Genomic DNA, 23,222 nt, shown 5'->3' with positions numbered 1-23,222 from the left:
AAAATCAAAGTCCCTCTGTAGATAGCAGCCTCACCAGTGGGTGAGGCAGAGTCCCTTTTCCTCTCCCAGTTAGTAGGCCAGCTCAGAGACCAGTTTTCTTTCAGCCTGACAGGAGGCCAATGGCCAGGTTTCCATATTTTCCAGGGGAAAATGAGTTATCTGTTTTGATATAGTTTAATATAGGTTAGAGGATCAGTGGGACTATAAAGTTTCTGTTCTATCCCAAATCCTATCAGAGGACCAGCACTCACATTCTACCAGTCAAAAGAGATGCCTCCGTTATTTGTGCTCTCATCTGGTGATTTTAGCAAAAGGCAGCTGGGAAAATACCGAACTTAGTTCTGGTTTAGCAGTACATTATCTATAGGATTTGACCATTTCATCTAGGATAACCATTGCATCTAGGATAATATGATTGCTCATAGTATCCTCTTTATAATCCCTCTTATTTTTGTGAGGTCAATAGTCTTTTTTTATTTGAATTTAGTATTGTCTTTTTTTTTTTAAAGATTTATTTATTTATTTGTTTGTTTATTTATACAAGCACTGGGTACAGTCAGAAGCACAGGAGGGTGAGAGAATTCACCAGAGCCAGAGCTGGGAGCAGAACAGGCAGACTGACGAAATACACTGCTGAGGGGAGCAGCGGGCACAGCAGGAGAGGTCTGTCGCACCATGTGGGACTCTCACTGGTGGCCGGGGATCGAACCAGCTCTGCAGAGGCTGCAGGCAGCTTTGCAGCCCAGCGCTCAACCGCTGCGCCACCAGGGGAGGCCCTTAGTAATGTCTTTTTCTTGACTAATCTAGTGAAGGGTTTGCCCATTTTGTTAATCTTTTCAACCAACTACTGGGTTTGATTCCTTTGGTTTTATTAATTTATGCTATGATCATTAGACAGTATCTTAATTTTGTCCTTGCCTTTGAATGACTTTTTAGCAGAACAGAGTTCTGAGTTGATGTTTCTATGCTGGTTTTTTTTGTTGTTGTTGTTTTGCATAAACCTGGGGTTTAGGCCAGAGGTTTGGGCCAATCTTCAAGGTAATTTTTCAGCTTGTGAGCCTCCCCCATGCTGGTGATTGACATTCATATTACACATGCCTGTATATGACCTAGGCTTTGGAATTCCCTGTGGATGCTGAGACCAGCCAGCCGGCCAGGTCTCTCTACTTCTCTTCCAAGGCTCCAGCTCTCTTCATCCAGGAGAAGTCTCTCTCTACCAATCCTGTACCTCTCAGATCTAAGGTCACATCTCCTAGCCTTTCCTGAAAAACTGCAGTGCTCCTACTGTGTTTTGTCCATAACCCTGGGTGCTGTGCTGGCATCAACTATTACCACTCTGCTTCCTTTCCTTTCTTGTATCTGAATTTTCCCTATCTTCCCTCCTTCCACTTCCCCCAAATTTGGCTACTTACATTTCCCCCCTATTTTAACCAAAATATGTATATGGCTAGGTCAGTCTGTCACGATGTTAGAAGTCTCCCTACTTCATTAAAAAAAAATTTTTTTAAGATCAGTTTTAGGTTCACAGCAAAATTGAGCTGTGAGTAACAGGTGGGGAATTCTGGTATACTTGCCCCCACATACACAGCCCTTCCCACTATCAACATCGCCCACTAGAATGGTATATTTATTACAGGTAGCGAACCAAACTGACATACCATAATCGCCCAAAGTCACTTTAGCCAAGATTCAGTCTTAGGTGTCCTATTCCATGAGTTTGGACAAATATGACATGTATTGACCATCACAGTATCATACAGTCTATTTGCCTTGCCTTCAAAGCCCTCTGTGCTCTACGTATTCATCCTTCCCTCTCCACCATAATGTCATAGTTAGCCTTTCAATTAGTAATACACATTTAAAGTTCCACCATGTCTTTTCATGGCTTGATAGCCCATTTCTTTTTACTGTGGACTACTACTCCATTATCTGGATGTGCTGCAATTTATCTATTCATCTTGGCTGCTTTCACATTTTGGCAATTACCAACAAAGTTGCTATAAACATTTGTGTGCAGATTTTTGTGTGGGCCTGTTTTCAATTCCTTTGGGTAAAAGCCAAGGAGCACAGGGCTGGATGTTATGTACGAGTAACTGTCTTGCAGAGCGGCTGTACTGTTCTGCATTCTCACCACCAATGAATGGGAGTTCCGGTTGCTCCACATATCTCACCAGTGTTTTGTGTTTTAGTATTTTAGACTTTTGTCATTCTAACGTGTGTAGTGATACTGTGTTTTAATTTGTAATTCTCTAAAGACATGATATTAAGCATCTTTTGATGTATATGTCAACTGTATGTTTTCTTTGGTAAGACGTGGGTTTTTTAATTTTTAATTAGGCTACTGTCTTATTGTTGAATTTTAAAGGAAGAAAACAAGTTACTAAGAAATTCAAAGAAAGCCAGGTATAGAGTCTCAAAGAGAAAGGATCTTTGCCAACAATCCCAAATCAGAGAAATTTCAGGCAAAAATTTTAATGTTTTCCATATAAACAGTCACTTAGAAAAGTGTTTACTTTTTCACACCAGTCAACAAATCCTGCCCAAGTAAAAAGGATCCTATAACACTGTATATAAATTATAGTTTCTTCTAGAATGAGTTCAAGAAGAATTGCACCATGGAGTTTCTACATAAACAAAAAAAGTGAAGCATGGAGCTAGAGTGCTTTGGAAAGGTATTTTTAAGGATTATAGACATACCGTGAAGTACATGTATAAAAGGGTAAGTATTAGAAAGAGGGGTGGAAGGCACCCTGGGAAGTGGCTCTCATATGTGCTACCAGAAATTGACCAATGGGAAAAGAGATTTAGAAAACACACACACACACAGGTTAGATGAATTTAACACACAGACTTTTGGTGTCTTTTCCAAATCTTTCTACCCAGGTCACCATGAGGTACTCGCAAACCAAGTACTAAGTAAATAATTCTAACAAGTGTTCCAGTTTTAAGAGGGAAAGAACTTTAATACATAAATGACACTGTTTCAAACACAACTCTATATTTATACAAATTTGTTTTCATTTATATCATGCCCAGGACCTAATCATTGGGCATTAAGACTGAAAAACAAAGCAAGAAAACCAGGAATTAAAAGTAAAGAAAGCTCTGCATTATATTCAAGAATTTGTCTTTTCTGATTATAGAAAAGGAGTATGAGGAAATTCAACTTCAAAGAGAAATCAACATGCTTTCAAAGAGAACCAGAAAACTAATCTGTTAAACCAGAGACCAGTGATCCAATTTGTGTAAGTGGTTTGAAATCCCAGGCTAGCCTTATCCCATGTCCCACACTCCAAACCAGCAGAGCATCAGCACTCAGTTCACAGCCTCTGGTGGGCGCCGGGGCAAATGGAAAACTTGCTGGCATTTCTTTTGAGGAGTTTCAAACTAGCTTTTCTCTTTTCATACACTGTCACATAAAATGGGAATTTTTGCTTTTTGTTGAATGTAATCACAACACAAAATAAATTTTCAAAAATTACAAATATTAAATAGAACTGGCTTTTAAGACCCAGTTAAAGCAAGATGAGATTAAATGAAACTGGAAGGGACTGCAAGATGATGAAATGGGAAAACACAAAAAAACCCCGGTGCTTCCCCAAAACTCTGAAACCCACAGGTTTGGTGACAGGTTGTTAAGCTGCAATGTCTGGACTTTGGCAGGAGTGTCATGTTTTCCAAAGTGGAAATCTTGGGAAAGTGAATTTCCAGGTTGGAGTGCTCAACTTCGATTCAGAAAAACTACTAACAAAATGAGCCAGCAGGCAGGTTATTAAGCAAGGGAAATGAGTGATTCAATTTATAGACACGTCACATAAAAGAAGGCCACACATCAGGGAGAAAGGAAAACTCCTCCCCTTGAACTCTTGTTAGCTGAATTTAACATGCTCTGGTTCTTAATTTCAAAACTAAAACTTACTCAAGATCAGTAACTAAGAGCTAAGGTGTGTATGTATATGTGGAATAGGAAAAAATCAGCATGGTATACTGTACAGCAACTGAAATATACAGAAAAGTAAATTTAGTATTTGGCCTCTCTCAGGAGGCCAAGGGGTAGCTAAGCATCCCTTTCAAAGCCAGTTCAAGTCACAGGTGTTCTAGACTCAATACACAGAGATCAGGTCAGCAAGGGTCTGACTAGACCACCAGGTGGTTTTACTACATGCCTTTCACACTTGTCAGCAAGAGAAAATCTTAAGAAATTTTGCTTCACAGGCCTTTTTATTACCTTTCCCAGTCGCCCAAATAAAGTAACTCTCTACTTTAAGAAACTTGCAGTGACTTCATTCATTATCACCTCTGGCGCCAGAAATGGAAACTGCTTAGTGAGCACAGCTTATAGATGCAGCTGCAGCCTCTGCAGGTCTCTGCAGCTCGTGTTGGTTGTGGAGGCTCTTAAGAGTCTCCCCCATAGGCACCCATTCCACCTCCCAGTAGCACTAACCCTAACCCTATAAGGCAACAAGGCTATTTCCAGCTGATACTTGGAATGGAACTTGCTTGTTGGTGAGATCATGTTTAAAAGAAAAAAAGAAGAAGAAGAAAAGGTATCTTATTCTACTAGGTTGGGGGAAAGGAAAAGACCAACACAAACCCCCGTCAGTCTCTGTTGGCCCTGCCCAAGCCACCTTGGAGTTCAGCAGTTTGACTTCTCCAACCAGCCCACATCCCGAGGGGCTGTCACAGGAAGAACAGGTTCTCACATAGCTGAATGGCTGGTTCATGATGCAAGATTTGTCCTGACAGGAAAGCTAGCTTGTGGGCATACTTGCAAGGAGCTGGGACTCTGATGGTACCGGGCCAATTCCAGTACATGTGGCACAGTTTGAAAGTCAACCTGTAGGCAAAGAAGAAAACATGATCTTTATCACTCTCTACCTTCATTCTGGAGCATGATTATGTACTTGAGGGTGAATGATGCCACAGCATGCAGCTGAGGACTGGGGAATAAAAGATGCAGCTTTTAGGAATCATTGTTTTTAACTAAAATTGTTGAAAACAATTGTGGACAAATTCTCACTTTGGGTGCCCCCAATCCCATTTTTATTTTGAAACAAGAACTTTTTTTTAACCTCAAGAAAAGTATAAAGGTAGGTTAAATACCCTAGCAAAGCATTTACATCATCTTAACTCAGGGGCAATTGTATGTCATAATCATCTGAAGTAGTTTTAACAATACAAATGCCTCAGAATGCGAAGGGGCAAGGCCTGGGTATCACTTTTAAAGTTCTTCAAGTAATTTAATGTGCAACAAAATTATGAATCATTCCTCGAAAAGATACCATTATTGTGGAAGACATGAAGAAACTCAAGGGGTAAATACGCCTGGGGTGGGCAGTGACTACCTTAGCCTGCAGGCCAGAATAATTTTAAGTGAGAAAGTAAGTTACTGGTCAGCTCACCTCTGCATGTGATCAGGGCTGAGGTTTGCAGTGTTGAGAACACAGACATAATGGGTAGGAATGCCACAACCCTGCCGGACATGATGGGCAAGAAGGTAGAAATCCACCCTGGTAAGGAGAAAAAACAGAACAGTGATGAGGTCAATTTGGTCAAATATTGCTGAAAAAGATGCTGGAGCTCATTCTAGTTTCTTCAGCAAAGGCTCAGAGAGGTTCAATGAATGGCTCTATGACACACAGGGAAGGAATGAGGACTAAAACCCAGGTCTCCTGACTCAGGCTATGGTGACAGAAGCTATCCTGACTTAAGAATGGTGACAGGAACAACAATTTTTGTGTGCAGAAGGTTATGCAGGCATGAACTTAGGAATTCAATACTTTCTACTTAAGAAGAGAAACCTTATTCTTGCTTTGTTTTTGTTTTATAAGCTTTGTTTCTAACAGTAAAATCTGAGGATTCCATTTCCCACCACCTCCCCACCATTGCAAACCTGGGGAACAGATAACTTCTCCAATGTATTATTCTTGAAACACCATGTTTTGTCCGCTTACCAATCACAACTTGTTATTGTATGATCTACCACAGTCCCAGGAGAAGGAGTTACAAAGTGCTCAGAAGCAGCCAGGTACAGATTGGTGCTGATTTTCTTCTGAACTACAAATACCACCATCTTGGGCTGATAATTCTCAAAAGCTTCAAAACACTTCTGGAGCTGAGGAATCTCATAGTTGGCAACTGTCTTTAGCTGGCCATCGGACACTCCATCACGATACACCACAATCTTCTCTGGGAGACAGTGGTTCACCTGAAACAACATCCTACTGAGGTGAAGTGGGCAGGGGGAAAACTGGGGCTGATGCCCACCACCGCTGAGAGGCTCACTCCGTGCATAAACTGCATACACGGCGGTCGGTACCTTTCACACCTGGGCCCAGAGCTACCATGTCAGAAGAGTAGGGGGCAAAAATTTCTAAACTTTTCTAGACTTCCTCAGGATAGTAAAACAAGCTTAGTATAGCAGGTTGTCATAAAATACACCGACAAAATAAGCAAGTTATGAGTGACATGTACAGCTTATAATCAAACAATATGAACAAAGTTAAAAGGAATGGTAGAAAAATGATGGGCTGAATCAATTTTCTTCCCACTTGGATTTAACACTAAATACTTTCTAGGCAAATAATAAGGTGAAGTATGTTAGAGAAATTCTAACATACGATCACACATCCCAAAGATCCACCATTCTGACATCCAAAGTTGCTAACAAATGAAAGCGACCTCTACTAAAGATTATACCCTATAACCTGGTACAGTGTGGAAAAATAAGAATCAGCAAAGAGCCATGGTAACTTTTCCATGGGTCCAAGTAAAATTAAATGCTGGCTTGAGTCAATTTGAGGGATAATTTTTCACCCATTTAGAGAACATAATTACGTTCAACGTCAACAGACATTTTAAACTAGAAGGTCCTTTAAAAATGCTTTGGCATACTTGAGGAGCAGGGTCTGAGATATAAAACTGTGGCTGAGCATATGAAGAAAGTTGAAGATGAATTGAAAGCAGAAAAAAAGCAACTACAAGAGTTACAAACAGCATTGGGCAAGACGGAGGAGAACCAGGTGGTGCAAGGGTGTCAGGTGACTGAAGTCACCTGGTTAAGCCACTGGAGATGAAAGCCAATAGGTAGCAGTTCTGCCCAGCTGTGCGGAGGCTACCCTTCCACCTGGGTACTGCATGGGCCCCATCCAGAGGGACTGAGTTACAAACTCCTTTAATTCTGCTTGAGTGTTGTCATTAAAATAGCTACCTTTGTATTTTTTTAATATTTATTTATTTATGCATACAAGAGCTGGGGCACAGGCCAGAGATGCAGGGGGTGAGAGGATTCACCAGAGACAGAGTGGGGAACAGAACAGGCAGACTGACCGAAGAACACTGGTGAGGGGAGCAGCAGGCGAGTCAGGAGAGGTCTGCTGTGCCATGTGGGCTGCTCCCTGGTGGGCCAAGGATCAAACTCATGGTGCAGAGGCTACAGATTGCTTCATAGAGCGGTGCTTAACCCCTTGCGCTACCAGGGAGACTCCCGCTACCTTTGTATTTTTAATTTGAGAGAATGAAATAGGCTTGAATCTTAATGAACACTTTGGATTTTGTTTGAGTCTAGATTAAGAATTGGTATATGCTACCATGGAATATTACTCAGCATTCAAAAAAGATAAACACATGCAATTTGCAGCAACATGGATGGCGCTGGAAGGGATCATGCTCAGCGAAATAAGCCAAAAAGAAAAAGAAAAATACCGGATGGTCTCACTCATAGCAGGAATCTAGAAAACTTAAATAAGGGACCAGGAAAATGAATAACTATAAGAAAGTGAAAATCAAAATCAACAAAAAACTATGAACCAGAGACACTTTTAGGGGGGCGGGGGCGGGAGGGGAGGGATTGGGGTCAGAATGGGGGGGCTGCAATTGTATGGGGAATATAACAATAAAATTTATAAAAAAAAAAAAAAAAAAAGAATTGGTATATGCTGTTCTACTTTTTATTTCCATCATTTTATTTTATTTTTTAAAAATTTATTTATTTATGCATACAAGAACTGGGTGCGGGGAGGGTGAGAGGATTCACCAGAGATAGAGCGGGGAACAAAACAGGCAGATCTACTGAAATACACTGCTGAGCGGAGCAGCGGAAGACAGGAGAGGTCTGCTGCACCATGTGAGTCAGCTCCCTGGAAAGGGATCAGCTCTGTGCTGCACTGGCTGCCAATAGCTTGATAGTGCTGAGACTCAGCCCCTTGCACCACCAGGGAGGTCCCGCATCAGTAATTACTTTAAATGTAAATAAATTAAACTCTCCAACCAAAATACAAAAATTAGCAGAATGGTAAAAAACACATCCAACTATATACTGCTTATAAGACACTTACTTCAGATTCAAAGACCAAGAGACTGAAAGTATAAGGATGAAGAAAGCAATTCTATGCAAATAGTAGTGAAAAGAAAGCAGGGGTACTATACTAATCAGACAAAAGGCTAAATGATAAAATGTTACAAAAGACAAAGACATTACATGTTAATAAAAAGTTCAGTATAGCCAGAAGATATAACAATTAAAAATATTCATACATCTAGTAAGAGACCATCAAAATATATTGAGCAAAAATGGGCAGAATCAAAGGACGTATCACCAGGGAAATGTAAATCAAAACCACAGTAAGACACCACCTCATATCCATTAGGATGGCTAATGCTGATTAAAACAAAACAAACCAAAACAAAATGGAAAATAAGTGCTGGCAAGGATGTGGAGAAACTTGCACACTTGTGAGAATGTAAAATGTTACAGTAGTTGTGAAAAATGGTATGCAGTTCCTCAAAGAATAAAACATAAACTCATCATAGAATCAATTCTACCTCACATATATACCCTAAAGAAATGAAAAGATCTTGAGATATTTGTACACCCAGGTTCATAGCAGCATTATTCGCAAAAAACAAACATGGAGCCAATACAAGTGCCCATTGACAGATGAATGGATAAGCAAAATGCAGTCTATACATACAATGGAATATTACTCAGCCTTAACAAGGGAGGAAATTTCTGCAATATACTACATCAACTTTGAGGACATTATGCTAAATGACATAAGCCAGTTGCAGAATGACAAATACTGTATGATTCCACTTATATGAGATACTTAGAATAAATTAAATCAGAGAGACAAAGTAGAACGGTGGTTGCCAGGGGATGGGAGGAAAGGAGAATGGGGTATTATTGCTTAATTGTTACCAATTAGCCTTATAAGATGGTTATGAAATTGGATGATGGTGATGACCACACAATATTAAGAATGTATTTAACAACACTGAACTTACATATATTTAAGGGAGTAAGATGGTAAATTTTATGTGTATTTTACTAAAAAAAATTTGGGAAAAAAGGTCAAACAAATTATCAGCAATGGTGAGCACAGAAGGGTAGGCTAAAGTCTACATTCCCCCATACAAACATCACTTGCTCATAACTCTTTACCCAATTTCCTGCCAATTCTGCTGAGGAAAGGGAAATAAAGCTGGAAAAAGCAGAAAAGAACCCACTCTCTCACACATTCTGCGGCTGCCTGCAACTTCTGATTCCAACAGCAATACCTATACACACTTCCTTCCCATTCTGTGGTCAACACTAATCAAAACTAGTCTAAACCTATGTAGTCACAGCCACAGCCAGAGGCAACATCAGGAACAACAGGGGTTAAATTAACCAGAATTGAGTTCAATCTTCTTAAAGCTCAAGCCAAAAACAGATGGACACAACATCTGGTGATTACTCATCATGAAAAATAAAGTTGAGGCAAGTGTCAAGAATGTTTTGACTTTCATATCTTAGTGGAAAACAACATTGTCACTCACATATCAGGGTCTCGTGAGTTAGCCAAGTAGAGAGGTCAAGTCAGCAGTTGGAGATGTGGTGGAGGAGCCCAGAAAAACAGTGTGGTGGTTCCTAGCATGTGCTCTGGAGCTCTTTTCTTCCCTGCCCAGGAGTCCCTGAGACATTTTAGGGAGTTCTCCAGGTCAAAACTATTTTTATAACAAATCTACTACATTACTTGCCATTTTCACTTTAACTCTCTCAGAAATAAGTGGTAGAATTTTCCAGAGTAAATAATTTGTGATATTGAAATAGATTAAATGTACAGTATCTGCTTGCCTTTCACTAACCCAAACATTAAAGCCATTTGCAAAAATGAAAACAATGCACTCTTCTCACTATGCATTTTGGAGTATAATGTTAGCTGTGTTATTAATGTATTTTGTCATCTTTAAGCAAATGTAAAGATTTTTTCTTGGTTTTAACTTCTAAAAATGGTAAGTATTGGTGAGAGAGTATATGTTTGTAAACAATAACTCCTTAGGGTTTTTGCTAGTATTTAACAATTTAAAGGGTTCATCAGACCAAATAATTGGTAACTGCTGGACTAGAGATAGAAACCTAAACACAAATATTATATGAAGTAACAGATAAGTTAAGCTTTAGGTGGTGGGTGGGAGTGCCCAGAATCCCTGCAACTGAGGACACTGGTAAAGCTGGACATAATACAAAACAGGTACTATGTCAGCATCAGAGGAAAGACAGGGCCTGGGGAACACACCTGGATTTTGATCTGTTTTCCCAGCAGCACTGGCTGATTCTGCAGATTCCACAATGATGCCTAAAAAGGTGGTGAGGTTCAGAGTGTTTTCTTTCTTTTTTTTTTGAATGGCTTTATTCGTGTACAATTTGCTATATCAGTAAGTCACCCTTTTAAGCAAAAAAGTTAAAAAATGTTCACATTTACAAAATTTTGCAACCATCATCACTATCTAGTTTTGGAAAGTATTCTTCATCTAAAAGGTGAACTCATATTCATTACCAGTCACTCCTCATTGCTCTCCCCAACCCAACTGCTGGAACACATTAATAGTTTCTTTGGACTGGCTTATTCTGGACAACCATTTGACAAGTGGTCTTTTTCAACTAAATAATTTCGCTTGCCATGATGTTTTCACAGTTCATCCATGTTGGAACCTGTATCAGGCCCTTATTCCTTTGTTGATGAATTATACTTCATTGCAGGATACATCACATTTTGTTTTTCCATTCATCAGTTCAAGGCATTTGGATTGTTTCCATTTTGGACTATTATGAATAATACTGCTATGACCGTTTATGTACAAGTTTTTGGTGTGGACATGTTTTCAATTATCTTGGGTAAATATCTAGGAGCAGAACTGTTAGGTCATATAGTAACTATGGTAAACATCCTGAGGTTATTCCAAAGAGGCTGCATCATTCTACAATCCCAGCAGCAATGTGTGAGGTTCCAATTTCATCACATTTATTTTAGTGATCCTAGTGTGTGTGTGTGTGTGTATGTGTGTGTGTGTGTGTGAGGCAGTATCTGATTTTGTGCATGTTTTTAAAATGAAAGACTGTATTTTGGACCGGCAATAGTATAGAGTTCAAATACATCCCTCCTCCCCAGACTACACGATTTCCCCTATCATTACCGTGTTATATTACAGTGGTACATTTGTTACAACTGATGAACAAATACTGTATCCACCATAATAGAATCACACAAAATAGCTTTACAGTCCTATAAATGCCCTGTGCTCCATCTATGTGTCTTTCCTTCTCTCACTCACTCAAACCTCTTGGCACCATAGTATTTTTTTCAATATAATTTTTTTTAAAGATTTATTTATTTATGCATACAAGAGCTGGGGCACAGGCCAGAGATGTGGGGTGGGTGGTGGTGGTGGTAAGAGGATCCACCAGTGACAGAGTGGGGAACAGAACAGGCAGACTGACCGAAACACAGTGCTGAGGGGAGCAGCGGGGCGAGACAGGAGAGGTCTGCTGCACCATCTGGGTTTCTCTCTGGCTGGCTGGGGATCGAAATCGTGCTGCAGAGGCTGAGGATTACTTCATAGTGCGGTGCTTAACCTCTTGCGCCACCAGGGAGGCCCTTTTTTTTTAAATATAATTTTATTTATTTTTTTTTTCAGAAGATTTATTTATTTTTATACAAGAGCTGGGGTATAGGCCAGAGGCGCAGGAGGGTGAGAGGATTCGCCAGAGACAGAGCGGGGAGGCAGATGGACCATCTAATGTTAAGTTTGTCCAGTGAAATGTAGAACCCCCGTGCCCTGTGCTCTCACGAGGCACATCATCCGCACAGTGCATGTCACTAAGTTTTAGGGTAACCGTTACACAACCATAATAACCAAAAAATACTCAAGTAATATACAACCCAGGGGGAGATATTAATAAGGATATAAATAACTAGTATAAGGCAAGATGTAATAACCACTACACATAGACTACAAACAAGGAAGAATGGGAGATAGACATAAAAATTAAGTTTAGCTGATGGATGGACCAGTGGGGAAATGGGAGAAATTCAAAGAAACAATCTTTGAGCCAGGGTTTAAACAACAGACAAAACACTGAAGGAAAACAACAGCAACGACAGTAAGAAAAAGGATAATATGATAAAACTCTGTGACAAATGAGCATATATGTGCTTCCTTGGAGACAAAAATTCAACTTTTTTTTACATAATCTCTAAGACTTGAAGAGTACTCTTTAGAAGACGTTGAAAATGTTATTCTAAAAAGAAACAAGGTATAGTGCTGAGGCTGACTTTAATAATGAAATTACTAAATTTCTTGCCATTTAACCTCCCTGCAAAGGGCTAACTCTGATCTTAAGAAATGAAAACCACTTATCAGAGCTTCCTTTGATGTACGGGCCAACACAAAATCAGTACCTTGCTTGCTCATTGTTCCAGACTCAATATCAGCTTAATGACAGCAATTCTTCATAGTCAGCATTCTTTAGAATTTACGGCTGGTTTATAGGGAGGAATTTGTCTTGAACCAAAATGAAAAGAACCAGCGCCTAATGACAGTCATAAAAAGCTGAGTAAATTCAAAAGCTGCTTTAACTGCTGAAATTTACCCCCAACTTTCCTAATAAAGGCATGAAGATTATGTCTATAGGTATCAGACCTACAACCTAGGAAATAATCACACTTATCAAAGCAAAGCAAAGCAGAAACCTGAAAGCAGTTCCTTGGAGCTACTTGTTCAAGGAGACTCACCTTGGATCTGCTATCCCTCCCACTAAATCTGACTTCCTCTTAAAGCAGTCAGGTAGGTCCTTTAAGAGTCTTAATCTTGAGAATTTATTTTCCTCACCTCATAGAACTTTTTTAAGGAGCCCACCAGGCACAGCTTCAGGCTATCCACAATCTCCTGATGAGGCATCTGGAATACCACTCGTGAATACCACTTTGTGAGGGTGCTAGAACAGAGGTAGTAAAGAGAGACAGAGAAAGAGAGAGAGAGAGAGAGAGAGAGAGAGAGAGAGAGAGATGATATGAAATACACAGTCACAGAGTAAGGCCCACAGTCTGCATGTCAGTACAGTAGGGCGTTCTCATGCTCTGATCAGCAAGTATCTGGTAAATGCATTCACATCACCTATAAGGAAACATGGTGACATGGGGAAAAGATAAATGTAAGCTATAAACAGAATGTAAAAATATAGCTAACTGTGGGTAACTGTTATAAAACTGCTTCAAACTGAAAAAATTTAACTACCTAGATATCCACCACCAAAAACATAAGCTAAATAAACAGTGTTGGAACACACAATAAATTCCATGCAGCAGCTAAAATGATTTAGTTGAGATTTGTATTGATATGGAAAAATGCCCAAAATATACAGTTTAAGAGCATAAAACAAGCTGAGGAATAGTAAGCCTTAGTAATATGTCATGTGTGTATCAACAAAACTTATGTGAGTTACTATATGCCTAAGAGAGAACCTAAAAGTATATATATATTGAACCTTTGGTGGTGGTAAATAAAAGATGAACCAAGAGGATTTTTCACTTTCTAAAAGTAAATTTCATGCAAATATTTGCATGAGCATCTCTTATTTTTATAATCAGAACAAAAAAAAAAATCCCTCATTTCAGGGGCAAACACCCTCCTCCCCATAAGACAAAGCCCTTAATCTGAAGGTAATTACAGTGCAGCTGGAGATCATCATATATGGTAAGTATGATAAACAGATTGCATAAAGAAACAGCATAGGAAGGTAGAGGGGAAAGGAGATTAGTATACTTATACTTAGCATGAAAAAACCATGCTTTTACTATAATTCAAAAGAGTACACTTTATAAAAAACAGTTTTCACTATAATAAGTATGTTAAATTCCTAATAAATTTAGAGTACCTGCTGGATTTTTAATAAGACTAGGCATCAAAATGAGGTAACTAGACAAAACCCAACTTTGAATAATACCCACAGGTTGATGCTTGCAACGAAGCCAACCACGGAGCGCATGCCTCTGCTGGGATCATGGTACACATCCATCCCGATCACCATTAATTGTTTCTGGGTTAGAAAATAAAGCAAGCTAAAATAACCCAAGCAATCCATCACTCTATCTTCAATTATTATCTGAACCCCAAAACAACTTATGAAATATGTTCTGGGAAAGAAAGAGAATGATCAAATCAACTGACATTTATTTTTTAAATACTATGAACAAAGTCAGAGATCTAAGACCAGGGATTAACAACTTTCCTCTAAAGGACTAAAGAGTAAACAACTTGGGCTTTGTAAGCCACTCAGTCTCTGCAGGAACTATACAGCACAAAAACCACCAAAGCCAGTATGTACAGAAGGACAGTGTTCTAATAAAATTGCACTTAAGGACACGGAAAACTAAATTTCATATAATTCACATGTGTCAGGAAAGATCAGTCTTCTTTTATCTTTTTAACTATTTAAAAATATAAAAACTCTCTTCAGTCATATTAAAACAGGCAATGAATCACACAGACTACTAAGGGCTGAGAAGAGGATAATCCTACAAAGAAAACTAGGAAAACAGTTAGGCAGGAGTCTCTGGACAACTAAAAGGAATGGAGATAGCTCTCAATTTCACTTACCAGGGGGATATCCACTCCCCAGAGCTCACCACCCAATTTACAGTTAATCTGAAGTAGAATCTTCTGGGCCACACTCCTAAGCCTGGTGGGTTGAGCAATGGTTCGGACATTGATGACCTTATAACGAAGGGATCAAGACATGTATAGTAAGAGGATCTCTCAGACAGTGTCAACAGTTCTTAAGTACCACATCTGTTTAAGACACTCCAATTAGCACTTTATATTAACAGTTTTAATTCTAGTGTTTCTAAGCAGGGATGTGTGTGGGTACGTATGTGCACACGTACAAGCACAAACCCACAAAACCAAGTATCAACAAACAAAAACTTCCAAACGAATTTCATGCAAAGTAAAAATTTTAACCTCCATGGGAAAAACACTCTTCCCCATTCACAATGAAGCCCAGTCTCTCAGAACTCAGCCATGTGAACTAAGATGGCAGTTCACCCTGCGCACATGCTCACTGGGCAGCACAAAGGCAGTGTTCACGAAGAACATCTCCTACCTGCTGTTCTTCTACTTTAAGATGGAAGGTAGCATCAGAAGGTGGCACACATGCTGGCTTCTAATAGTTACTTTAGTCTTTCTGAATACATGTATCCCTTTTTCCCCAAGCTTCGGGGTAGACTATATGAGCCAAAGGAGGCTCCTGATCAGCTTCCACTCACCTGCGAGGGCACAGGAGCCTGCACACAGCACAGTTTTTTAATGGCTCCATAGAGATCATCACGGGTGCCCATGATGATGCAAACAACCATCTGGATCTTCCCCTGGAGGAGAAAAAAGACATGTAAACCAGGCTTTGGAACTCTCAGGGGACCTTGACAAGGCTCATCTGGATAGTCTGTCAGTCTGCCAGGCTGCAGGGACTTTAAGGTAGACATGGATTAAAAAAAAAAAAAAAAAGGGGGGCCTCCCCGGTGGCGCAGCAGTTGAGCGCTGGGTTGCAAAGCTGCCTGCGGCCTCTGCAGCGCCAGTTCGATCCCCGGGAGCTCCCCAGCCACCAGAGGAGGGTCCCACATGGCGCGCAGACCTCTCCTGCTGCCCGCTGCTCCCCTCAGCAGTGTACTTCGGTCCTTCTGCCTGCTCTGCTCCCCGCTCTGGCTCTGGTGAATTCTCTCACCCTCCCACGCTTCTGACTGTACCCAGTGCATGTATAAACAAAACAAACAAACAAACAAATAAATAAATAAAACATGCCTCTATTAAAAAAAAAAAAAAAAAAAGAGGGTAACTTTCCAACAAAGAAAAAGGCCCTTGAACCTGAATGAGCATTTGTTTGGTCCAGGGCTTCTTTGTATAGATACACAGTATATTTTACAGTATAATAAAATTATAGAGAGCTGGTCTTGATTAGCTGATTTACTTACTAGGACACTTAAGATACTCAAACAGGAGCAGACTTGAAAATATGCAAGGGTTACCTATTACTTGCTACTTTTTTTTAAAGCTTTATTTATTTATTTATACAAGCACTGGGTACAGTCAGAAGCGTGGGAGGGTGAGAGAATTCACCAGAGCCAGAGCAGGGAGTAGAACAGGCAGAAGGACCGAAGCACACTGCTGAGGGGAGCAGCGAGCAGCAGGAGAGGTCTGCCCGCCATGTGGGACCCTCGCCCGGCGGCTGAGGATCGAACCTGCACTGCAGAGGCTGTGGGCAGCTTTGCAACCCAACGTTCAACCTCTGCGTCACCAGGAAGGCCCTTACTTGCTACTTTAAATTCCTATACTGTTTTACCACTGTCTTTAGTATACAAAGCATCTTAGTACATTTATACCGCAGAACTTTAACTGAGGAAACTGGGAATGTAATACCACAGGAAAGGGTTCAGATGGAAGTATTTGTGCAGAAGGAGATTAACTTTTGCCAGATCCACCAGCAGTCCTTCCTAACTCCCTGGCTGGAAGAGACAATGGCACTGCTAGCAGCATACCTACTTATATATCAGTATCCTCTACCCCTCACTGCTTAAGAGATCTAGTATTAAAAACAGAGCATCTTTCAAAGTCTGCATTTAAAACAGCAGTACTCAGTGAAATAAATTGCTGGCCCTTAACACCACAAAGTTATAAATGATAAATCAATAGCATACTACTCCAAATCAAGATTAGTGTTAGATTATGACTTATTGAAGGACACACATCCAGCAATCACATCAAAGAACTTCCCAAGTCACGTAGAACACGACTGCACATGGGAAACTATGGGCTGGGCCTAGTGAACAGAAATGGTTTTTTAGACTCAACAATAACTTACAATTTTTTTTTTAAATTAACATTTAAATATAGGGAGGGACAGACATAGGTAAAGCCACTTTTAGTTTCTATGGAAAAAAATGAACAAATAAAAAGTCACTTTTTAAAAAAGTATGAAAGTTATATCTGAAGTATATCTGCAGTCAGGGGGCTTATGCGCTTTAGATCATTATAGTCCCCTCTTGGTGAACTTCGCTTGCCTATGCTATATACCTGACTCCCACAAACATCTGAGTTTGTGTCCCCTAACAAAAAGAATAGTAAGACAGAACACTCTAAAGATGACAGAGATGGCAGAACCAATATGAGTAAAATTTGTTAACATTATAAATGAGACTCATACCCATGCAGCATGCAAACTATTGGCAGTACAGTCTCATAAAGAGAACCTGAAAGTTGTGAAGTTAAGGCACTGGGTTATCGTTTAGAAAGCAGAACAGAATGTATCAATGATCAGGCATGGGGGAATCCATGCAGAGAAAGAACAGGAAATCAGGAGGCAACTTCAGAGAGAAAACCTGAGTGTGCTGTTATGGATGACAGGCAGAGCAGTGGAGCAGAAAGAGGAAGCTATGGTGTAAGATAATCTAACTATGGTGCCAATATTTAAATTTCACAAAAACTGACTCTTAGTTCAAGCACTATTTCTAAAAATAGTTTCTAGACAACATCATCAATAGATTGATAACAGGAATATTTAAAATCAAGTATTCAGGGGCCTCCCTGGTGGCGCAGCGGTTGAGCGCTGGGTTGCGAAGCTGCCCGCGAACTCTGCGGCGCCAGTTCGATCCCCGGCTGCTCCCCGGCCACTGGAGGAGGGTCCCACATGGCGCGCAGACCTCTCCTGCCGCCCGCTGCTCCCCTCAGCAGTGTACTTCGGTCCTTCTGCCTGCTCTGCTCCCCGCTCTGGCTCTGGTGAATTCTCTCACCCTCTCGCGCTTCTGACTGTACCCAGTGCTTGTATAAACAAAACAAATGAACAAGTAAATAAATAAATAAAAACATGCCTCTAAAAAAAAAATTTAAAAAAAAAAAAAATAAAATAAAATCAAGTATTCAAGTATTTTAAAACAGATATACTATAAATGTACTTCTATAGATTAAATGAATGTATTCAAGTATTTTAAAACAGATATACTATAAATGTACTTCTATAGATTAAATGAATGTATTACCTCAACTCCCAGCATGGACTGAATTGTTCTGATATAGGTCTCTATTCGGTCATCTTTAAGTTCAACCCAGGCGGGTGGGCTTATGCGCATGCCAATGGGGCCAGCGATCTTCTCTAACATGTTAACCAGTTCTCGGGCCTGATCCATTGCTCTCTTTGGGTAAAACAGTGCCCAGAAATGCATGGGAACCTAGGAATATCCACAAGCCATTATATCCACAACTTGAACATTCCAAAATCACAATGAGCAGATGTTATTCTACAGAATAAATTATTTTTTTAAGATTTATTTATTTGTGCATACAAGAGCTGGGGTACAGGCCAGAGATGCAGGGGGTGAGAGGATTCACCAGAGATAGAGTGGGGAACAGAACAAGCAGACTGACCAAAGTACACTGCTGAGGGAAGGAGCGGATGAGACAGGAGAGGTCTGCTGTGCCATGTGGGTTTCTCCCTGGCCGGCAGGGGATCGAACTCATGCTGCATAGGCTGCGGATTGCTTCATAGTGCGTTGCTTAACCCCTTGCGCCACCAGGGAGGCCCAGAATAAATTACTTTTCATTCTTCCTGCTTGAGTCCTGTCTCATCTAATTTCTATTACTCATACAAATGTGTGTGGTAAGTAACTGTGGCATTCTATTCTCGCAATGGAATACGACACAGCAATGAGAATGAAAGCTCTACAACCATAACTAACAGTAAGGATGAAATTCGCTAACAGAAGTTTCAACAAATGAAGCCAGACATAAAAGGACATATACCTTATGGTTTTATATACATATCACGTACAAAAGCAGTTGAAATGAATCCATGCTGTTGGAAATCGAGTGTGTGGCTATTCTTAGAGTGTGTGAGGTGAGAGGTAACTTGGTGCCAAGAGGGGGCCTTCTGTGGTGCTGGTTAAATACCACTGATGTTGATTACAAAGGTCAGCACATCAGGCTATACATACTTTTAAGTATACTTTTTCTTTGAATATATTTCAACAAAACATTTTAGAAACAAATGTATTTTCTGCATGGCCATAAAGACCATTTAAAAATAATTATATACCATTTTGTTCTGAGTAGGGGACAATTTTATTTCTTTCATGGATGAAAACATAGTTTAGGAAACTACCTGCGGGGGGAAGGGAGGAAGGTACCAGGAGAGGAAGAAAGAGGGAGAGAGGGTAATAGACTGGCCCTACACAAATTATCACAGCAATTATTTCCTTTTCAAAGTCTGTGTTTAAGCGAAGGGTTTATTATTACAACAATTTATGAATTTGCTGTTTGCAGGACCCCTGTTGTAGTAGATAATTCAGGATGAGAATTCAGTTGGTACTTTCCCTTAACAAGAGTTCCCTTAAATCAGGCCTCTCCGGTGGTGCACAGTTAAAAGTCTCAGTGCTATCAAGCGATCACCAGCCTCTGTGGCTGAGTTTGATCCCCAGCAAGGGAGCTAACCCACATGGCACAGCAGACCTCTCCTGTCTTGCCTGCTGCTCCCCTCAGCAGTGTATTTCAGTACATCTGCCTGTTCTGCTTCTCACTCTGTCTCTGGTGAATCCTCTCATCCCCTATACCTCTGGCCTGCGCCCCAGTTCTTATATAATAAAAATAAATCTTTAAAAAAAAAAGAGGTCACTAAAATCATTTCAACTTCCTAATTTCCACACTTTAAGGAATACTATGCCTCTCTTTTATCACTTCAAAAGTCACTTACAGTCAAAATGGATAGGTCTCTGGTCACTTCCTTAATCCAATTTAGTTCCTGAGATGTAATAAATGAAGTGTTTCTTAAGTTAATTCTTTCCAATGGCAGAACACGTCCTTCAATCTAAACAGAAAATAAAGCACCTATGACATGAGTCATCTACATATACCATTCAGAAAAACACATACTGTTCCTGTTCTCTCTGAGGCCTGGTCACCACCACTTCATAGACTGGGCCTTGCTATAACTTCACAGACTGACAGAAGAGTGAAATTATCAGAGTGAGAATCCATGTCAATAAAACCATGGGCACACACAAGTTTTTACAGATACCACTCTTTGATTATGGAAACATGGCATTCCAAGAAAAGAACTAGAAAGCACCATGTAAAACAACTATAATTTCAAGGTGAAGAGGGAAATAATCTATGAAAATATAAGAGAAACATCAAAATGAGAATAATCTTAGGCAGAAATAAACTATTATACTTTATGCAAGAGAAAGCTATAAAGAAAAGGCATGAAGACAATGATAAAAACAAATTAAAGTTGAGTGATTTTTCAGATCTGTAGTTATTTCAGTGAGTGGAAATCCTGAACTGAAAGGGTTTACGAAACAGTGTTTCACTTCTTAATGTATCAGGAAACACTTTTTAAGGTAATTAGTCTGCCTATGAACAAGCTTTCCAGACACTGATAAAGTTTTCTGCATGTGATATTTTATACAAGAATACTTCAGGTGCATTATTAGATGTGACTGATTTAACAAATCTTACCAGATTTCTCTCAATTAGCTTCATGTAATATTCACAGTCTTCAGTGAATCATGGTCTTTTTTTTTTTTAAAAGAGGGTCTATTCTGAGGCTTTGTAAAGGTACATTCCTGTTTTTGACACACACACACACACCCCACCCCCCCTTTAAAACTGTCCTGAACAGAAAAATGGCTATCAGAAAATGTTTTATTGGGCATCCCCTGGTGGCGCAGCGGTTGAGGGCTGGGCTGCGAGGCCCGGTAAGTTTAAACAAATGATCTTTCAACATTATTGAGAATAATAAAAATTATCAATGATATAATCTTATTTTGCAAAAAAAACAAATAGTATTGCCTGTATCATAAAAATGGAATGAGTGCACACGAAGTAGTGATGATCTCTGGAGGAGGTATAATTATGAAGGATTTTACTTTTTATGATCTCTACTGTTTGCTTTAAAAATATATTTAAAAAATAACCAAAATAAAAAAATGATCCATGATCTAAAAATCTGAATAATTTTCTTAGTATTATAAAAAATATATTGTAAAGAATGACAATACCCATATTCATATGGGTGTAAGAAATCACTCATTTACATGAAAACGAAAAATTGTTAAACCTTTCTAGAGGACAACTGGCAATATATAATAAAAGTATTAAAAATATAAATGTGGGCCTCCCTTGTGGCACAAGGGGTTAAGATGCAGCACTGTGAAGCTATCTGCAGCCTCTGCAGCACGAGTTCGATCCCCGGCAGACCAGGGAGGTGACCCACATGGCGCAGCAGACCTCTCCTGTCTCACCTGCTGCTCCCCTCACCAGTGTATTTCAGTTAATCTGCCTGTTCTGCTCCCTACTTTGTCTCTGGTGAATCCTCTCTCACACACACCGCACCCCCACCCCATCTCTGGCCTGCACCCAGCTCTTGTATGCATCAATAAATATATCTTTTAAAAAAATAAAAATATAAATGTTCCCTGACCTAAAAATTTCACTTTCAGAAATCTGACTTATGAAAAGAAATATATTCAAAGATTTAACTACAAGGATGTTTACTGCATCACTATATATAATAGGAAATACTTAATTCAACTTGAATGTAGAAGAATAGGAAACTATTAATAAATGAAATATATGGTGGCCATTAAAATATGTAGAAAAATATTATGACATGGAAAAATATTCTAAAATGCCATGTGGGTAGCTCCCTAGCTGGGGATCGAACTCATGTTTCAGTGGCTGCGGCTAGCTTCATAGGTTGTTTCTTAACCCCTTGCACCACCAGAGAGGCCCAAAATAATTTTTTTAACTGAGGTAACATTAGTTTATAATATTGTATATTATTTAGAGGTATAGGATCATATCCTTCAGGTGTATGTTACCACAGCACACCCACCACCGAGGTACCCACAGTCCTCTACCATAGTCCACTGTGTCCTCCCCACTTCTTTCTTCTCCCTCGTGTTCCCATTCTGGTAGTCTCAGTTCTATAGTCAGATGTCTAGTGTTTGCTATTGTTTTAGTTTTATCTGACCCTTTCTTTTCTTTATATTCCACATATAAGTAAAACCATCTGAAATTTGTCTTTCTCCTTCTGACTTATTTCACTTAGCATTAGTTCCATCCATGTTGCCCCAAATGGCAAGAATTTACCATTTTTATAACTGAGCAGTATTCCACTGTGTAGATACCACATCATCCTAATCTAGTTACCAGCTTTTGGGCACTTAGGTTGTTCCATAAGTTGGGTATTGTATACACTGCTGCAATGAATACAGGAGTGCATATATCCCTTCTAATTAGTGTTTTCACACATACGATTAATTTTTAACAAGAAGTCATATCAGTATGCGAGAACTACAGAAAACTGAATTACTTTGCTATAATTCCAGAAGAAAGGTGAAAAATAATTAAGTAGCTAATTTATTGAGCACCTGTTACATGTCAGTTATGCTAAAGATTTTATCATTTAGTTATTTTAACTCAATCATTACCCTTATTTTACAGATAAACTACAAGATGCTAAGCAATATGTTCAAAGTAAACAAGACAGCAAAGAGTAGAAACTAAGATTTAAAGGCAGATAAGCTGCCACCAAAGACCAAGGGCTGCACCATCTCAAGCGGCCTCTGCACAGTGGATGATGCTGCAGAAAATACTACAGACTCAGGTGTAGTCCACAGGTAAAAACAACCACCATAAATTTGCTCAGACAATTCTGAGACACTTTATACCTATGGAAAGAATGACAGTAGCATATTTAAGAAAATAAAATTATTTAGAACGGAAAAAAAATCTTGGGGAAGAAAAAGAAACGGGAAAAGACATAGAACTTTAAGAAAGCTGGAAATGAGATAAATTTTAAGTCAATATTCCTTTTGCTACATTTGACTGGAAATTATCAGCTTAGATCCCTG

General features: G+C 39.5%; 1 protein-coding gene across 4 annotated transcripts in view; it reads right to left on the bottom strand.

Annotated features, from left to right (window-relative positions):
• Positions 1-2,461: 2,461 nt before the first annotated feature.
• PIWIL2 (piwi like RNA-mediated gene silencing 2) overlaps positions 2,462-23,222 on the bottom strand; it is a 45,285-nt gene continuing 24,524 nt past the window's right edge. For 2 of the 4 annotated variants that reach the window (XM_037496474.2, XM_037496475.2), the window contains exons 15-24: positions 20,057-20,170; positions 18,351-18,539; positions 15,588-15,689; positions 14,920-15,036; positions 14,271-14,359; positions 13,153-13,258; positions 10,560-10,619; positions 5,955-6,208; positions 5,403-5,510; positions 2,462-4,837 (exon numbers count right to left, since the gene is read on the bottom strand). In XM_037496474.2, coding sequence (XP_037352371.1) covers positions 4,681-4,837; positions 5,403-5,510; positions 5,955-6,208; positions 10,560-10,619; positions 13,153-13,258; positions 14,271-14,359; positions 14,920-15,036; positions 15,588-15,689; positions 18,351-18,539; positions 20,057-20,170 — 1,296 coding nt within the window. In that variant the 3' untranslated portion in view covers positions 2,462-4,680. Of the gene's footprint in view, positions 4,838-5,402; positions 5,511-5,954; positions 6,209-10,559; positions 10,620-12,769; positions 12,854-13,152; positions 13,259-14,270; positions 14,360-14,919; positions 15,037-15,587; positions 15,690-18,350; positions 18,540-20,056; positions 20,171-23,222 lie in introns of those variants that run through there. The other 2 variants (XM_037496476.2, XM_054690192.1) reach the window with 2 other exon arrangements.

This window comes from Talpa occidentalis, unplaced genomic scaffold, assembly GCF_014898055.3.
Source record: "Talpa occidentalis isolate TD23 unplaced genomic scaffold, MPIMG_talOcc4v2.1 talOcc4.8, whole genome shotgun sequence".
NCBI lineage: Eukaryota > Metazoa > Chordata > Mammalia > Eulipotyphla > Talpidae > Talpa > Talpa occidentalis.
The sequence above is the reverse complement of the archived record's forward strand: the minus strand, read 5'-3'. Positions and strand labels throughout refer to the sequence as shown.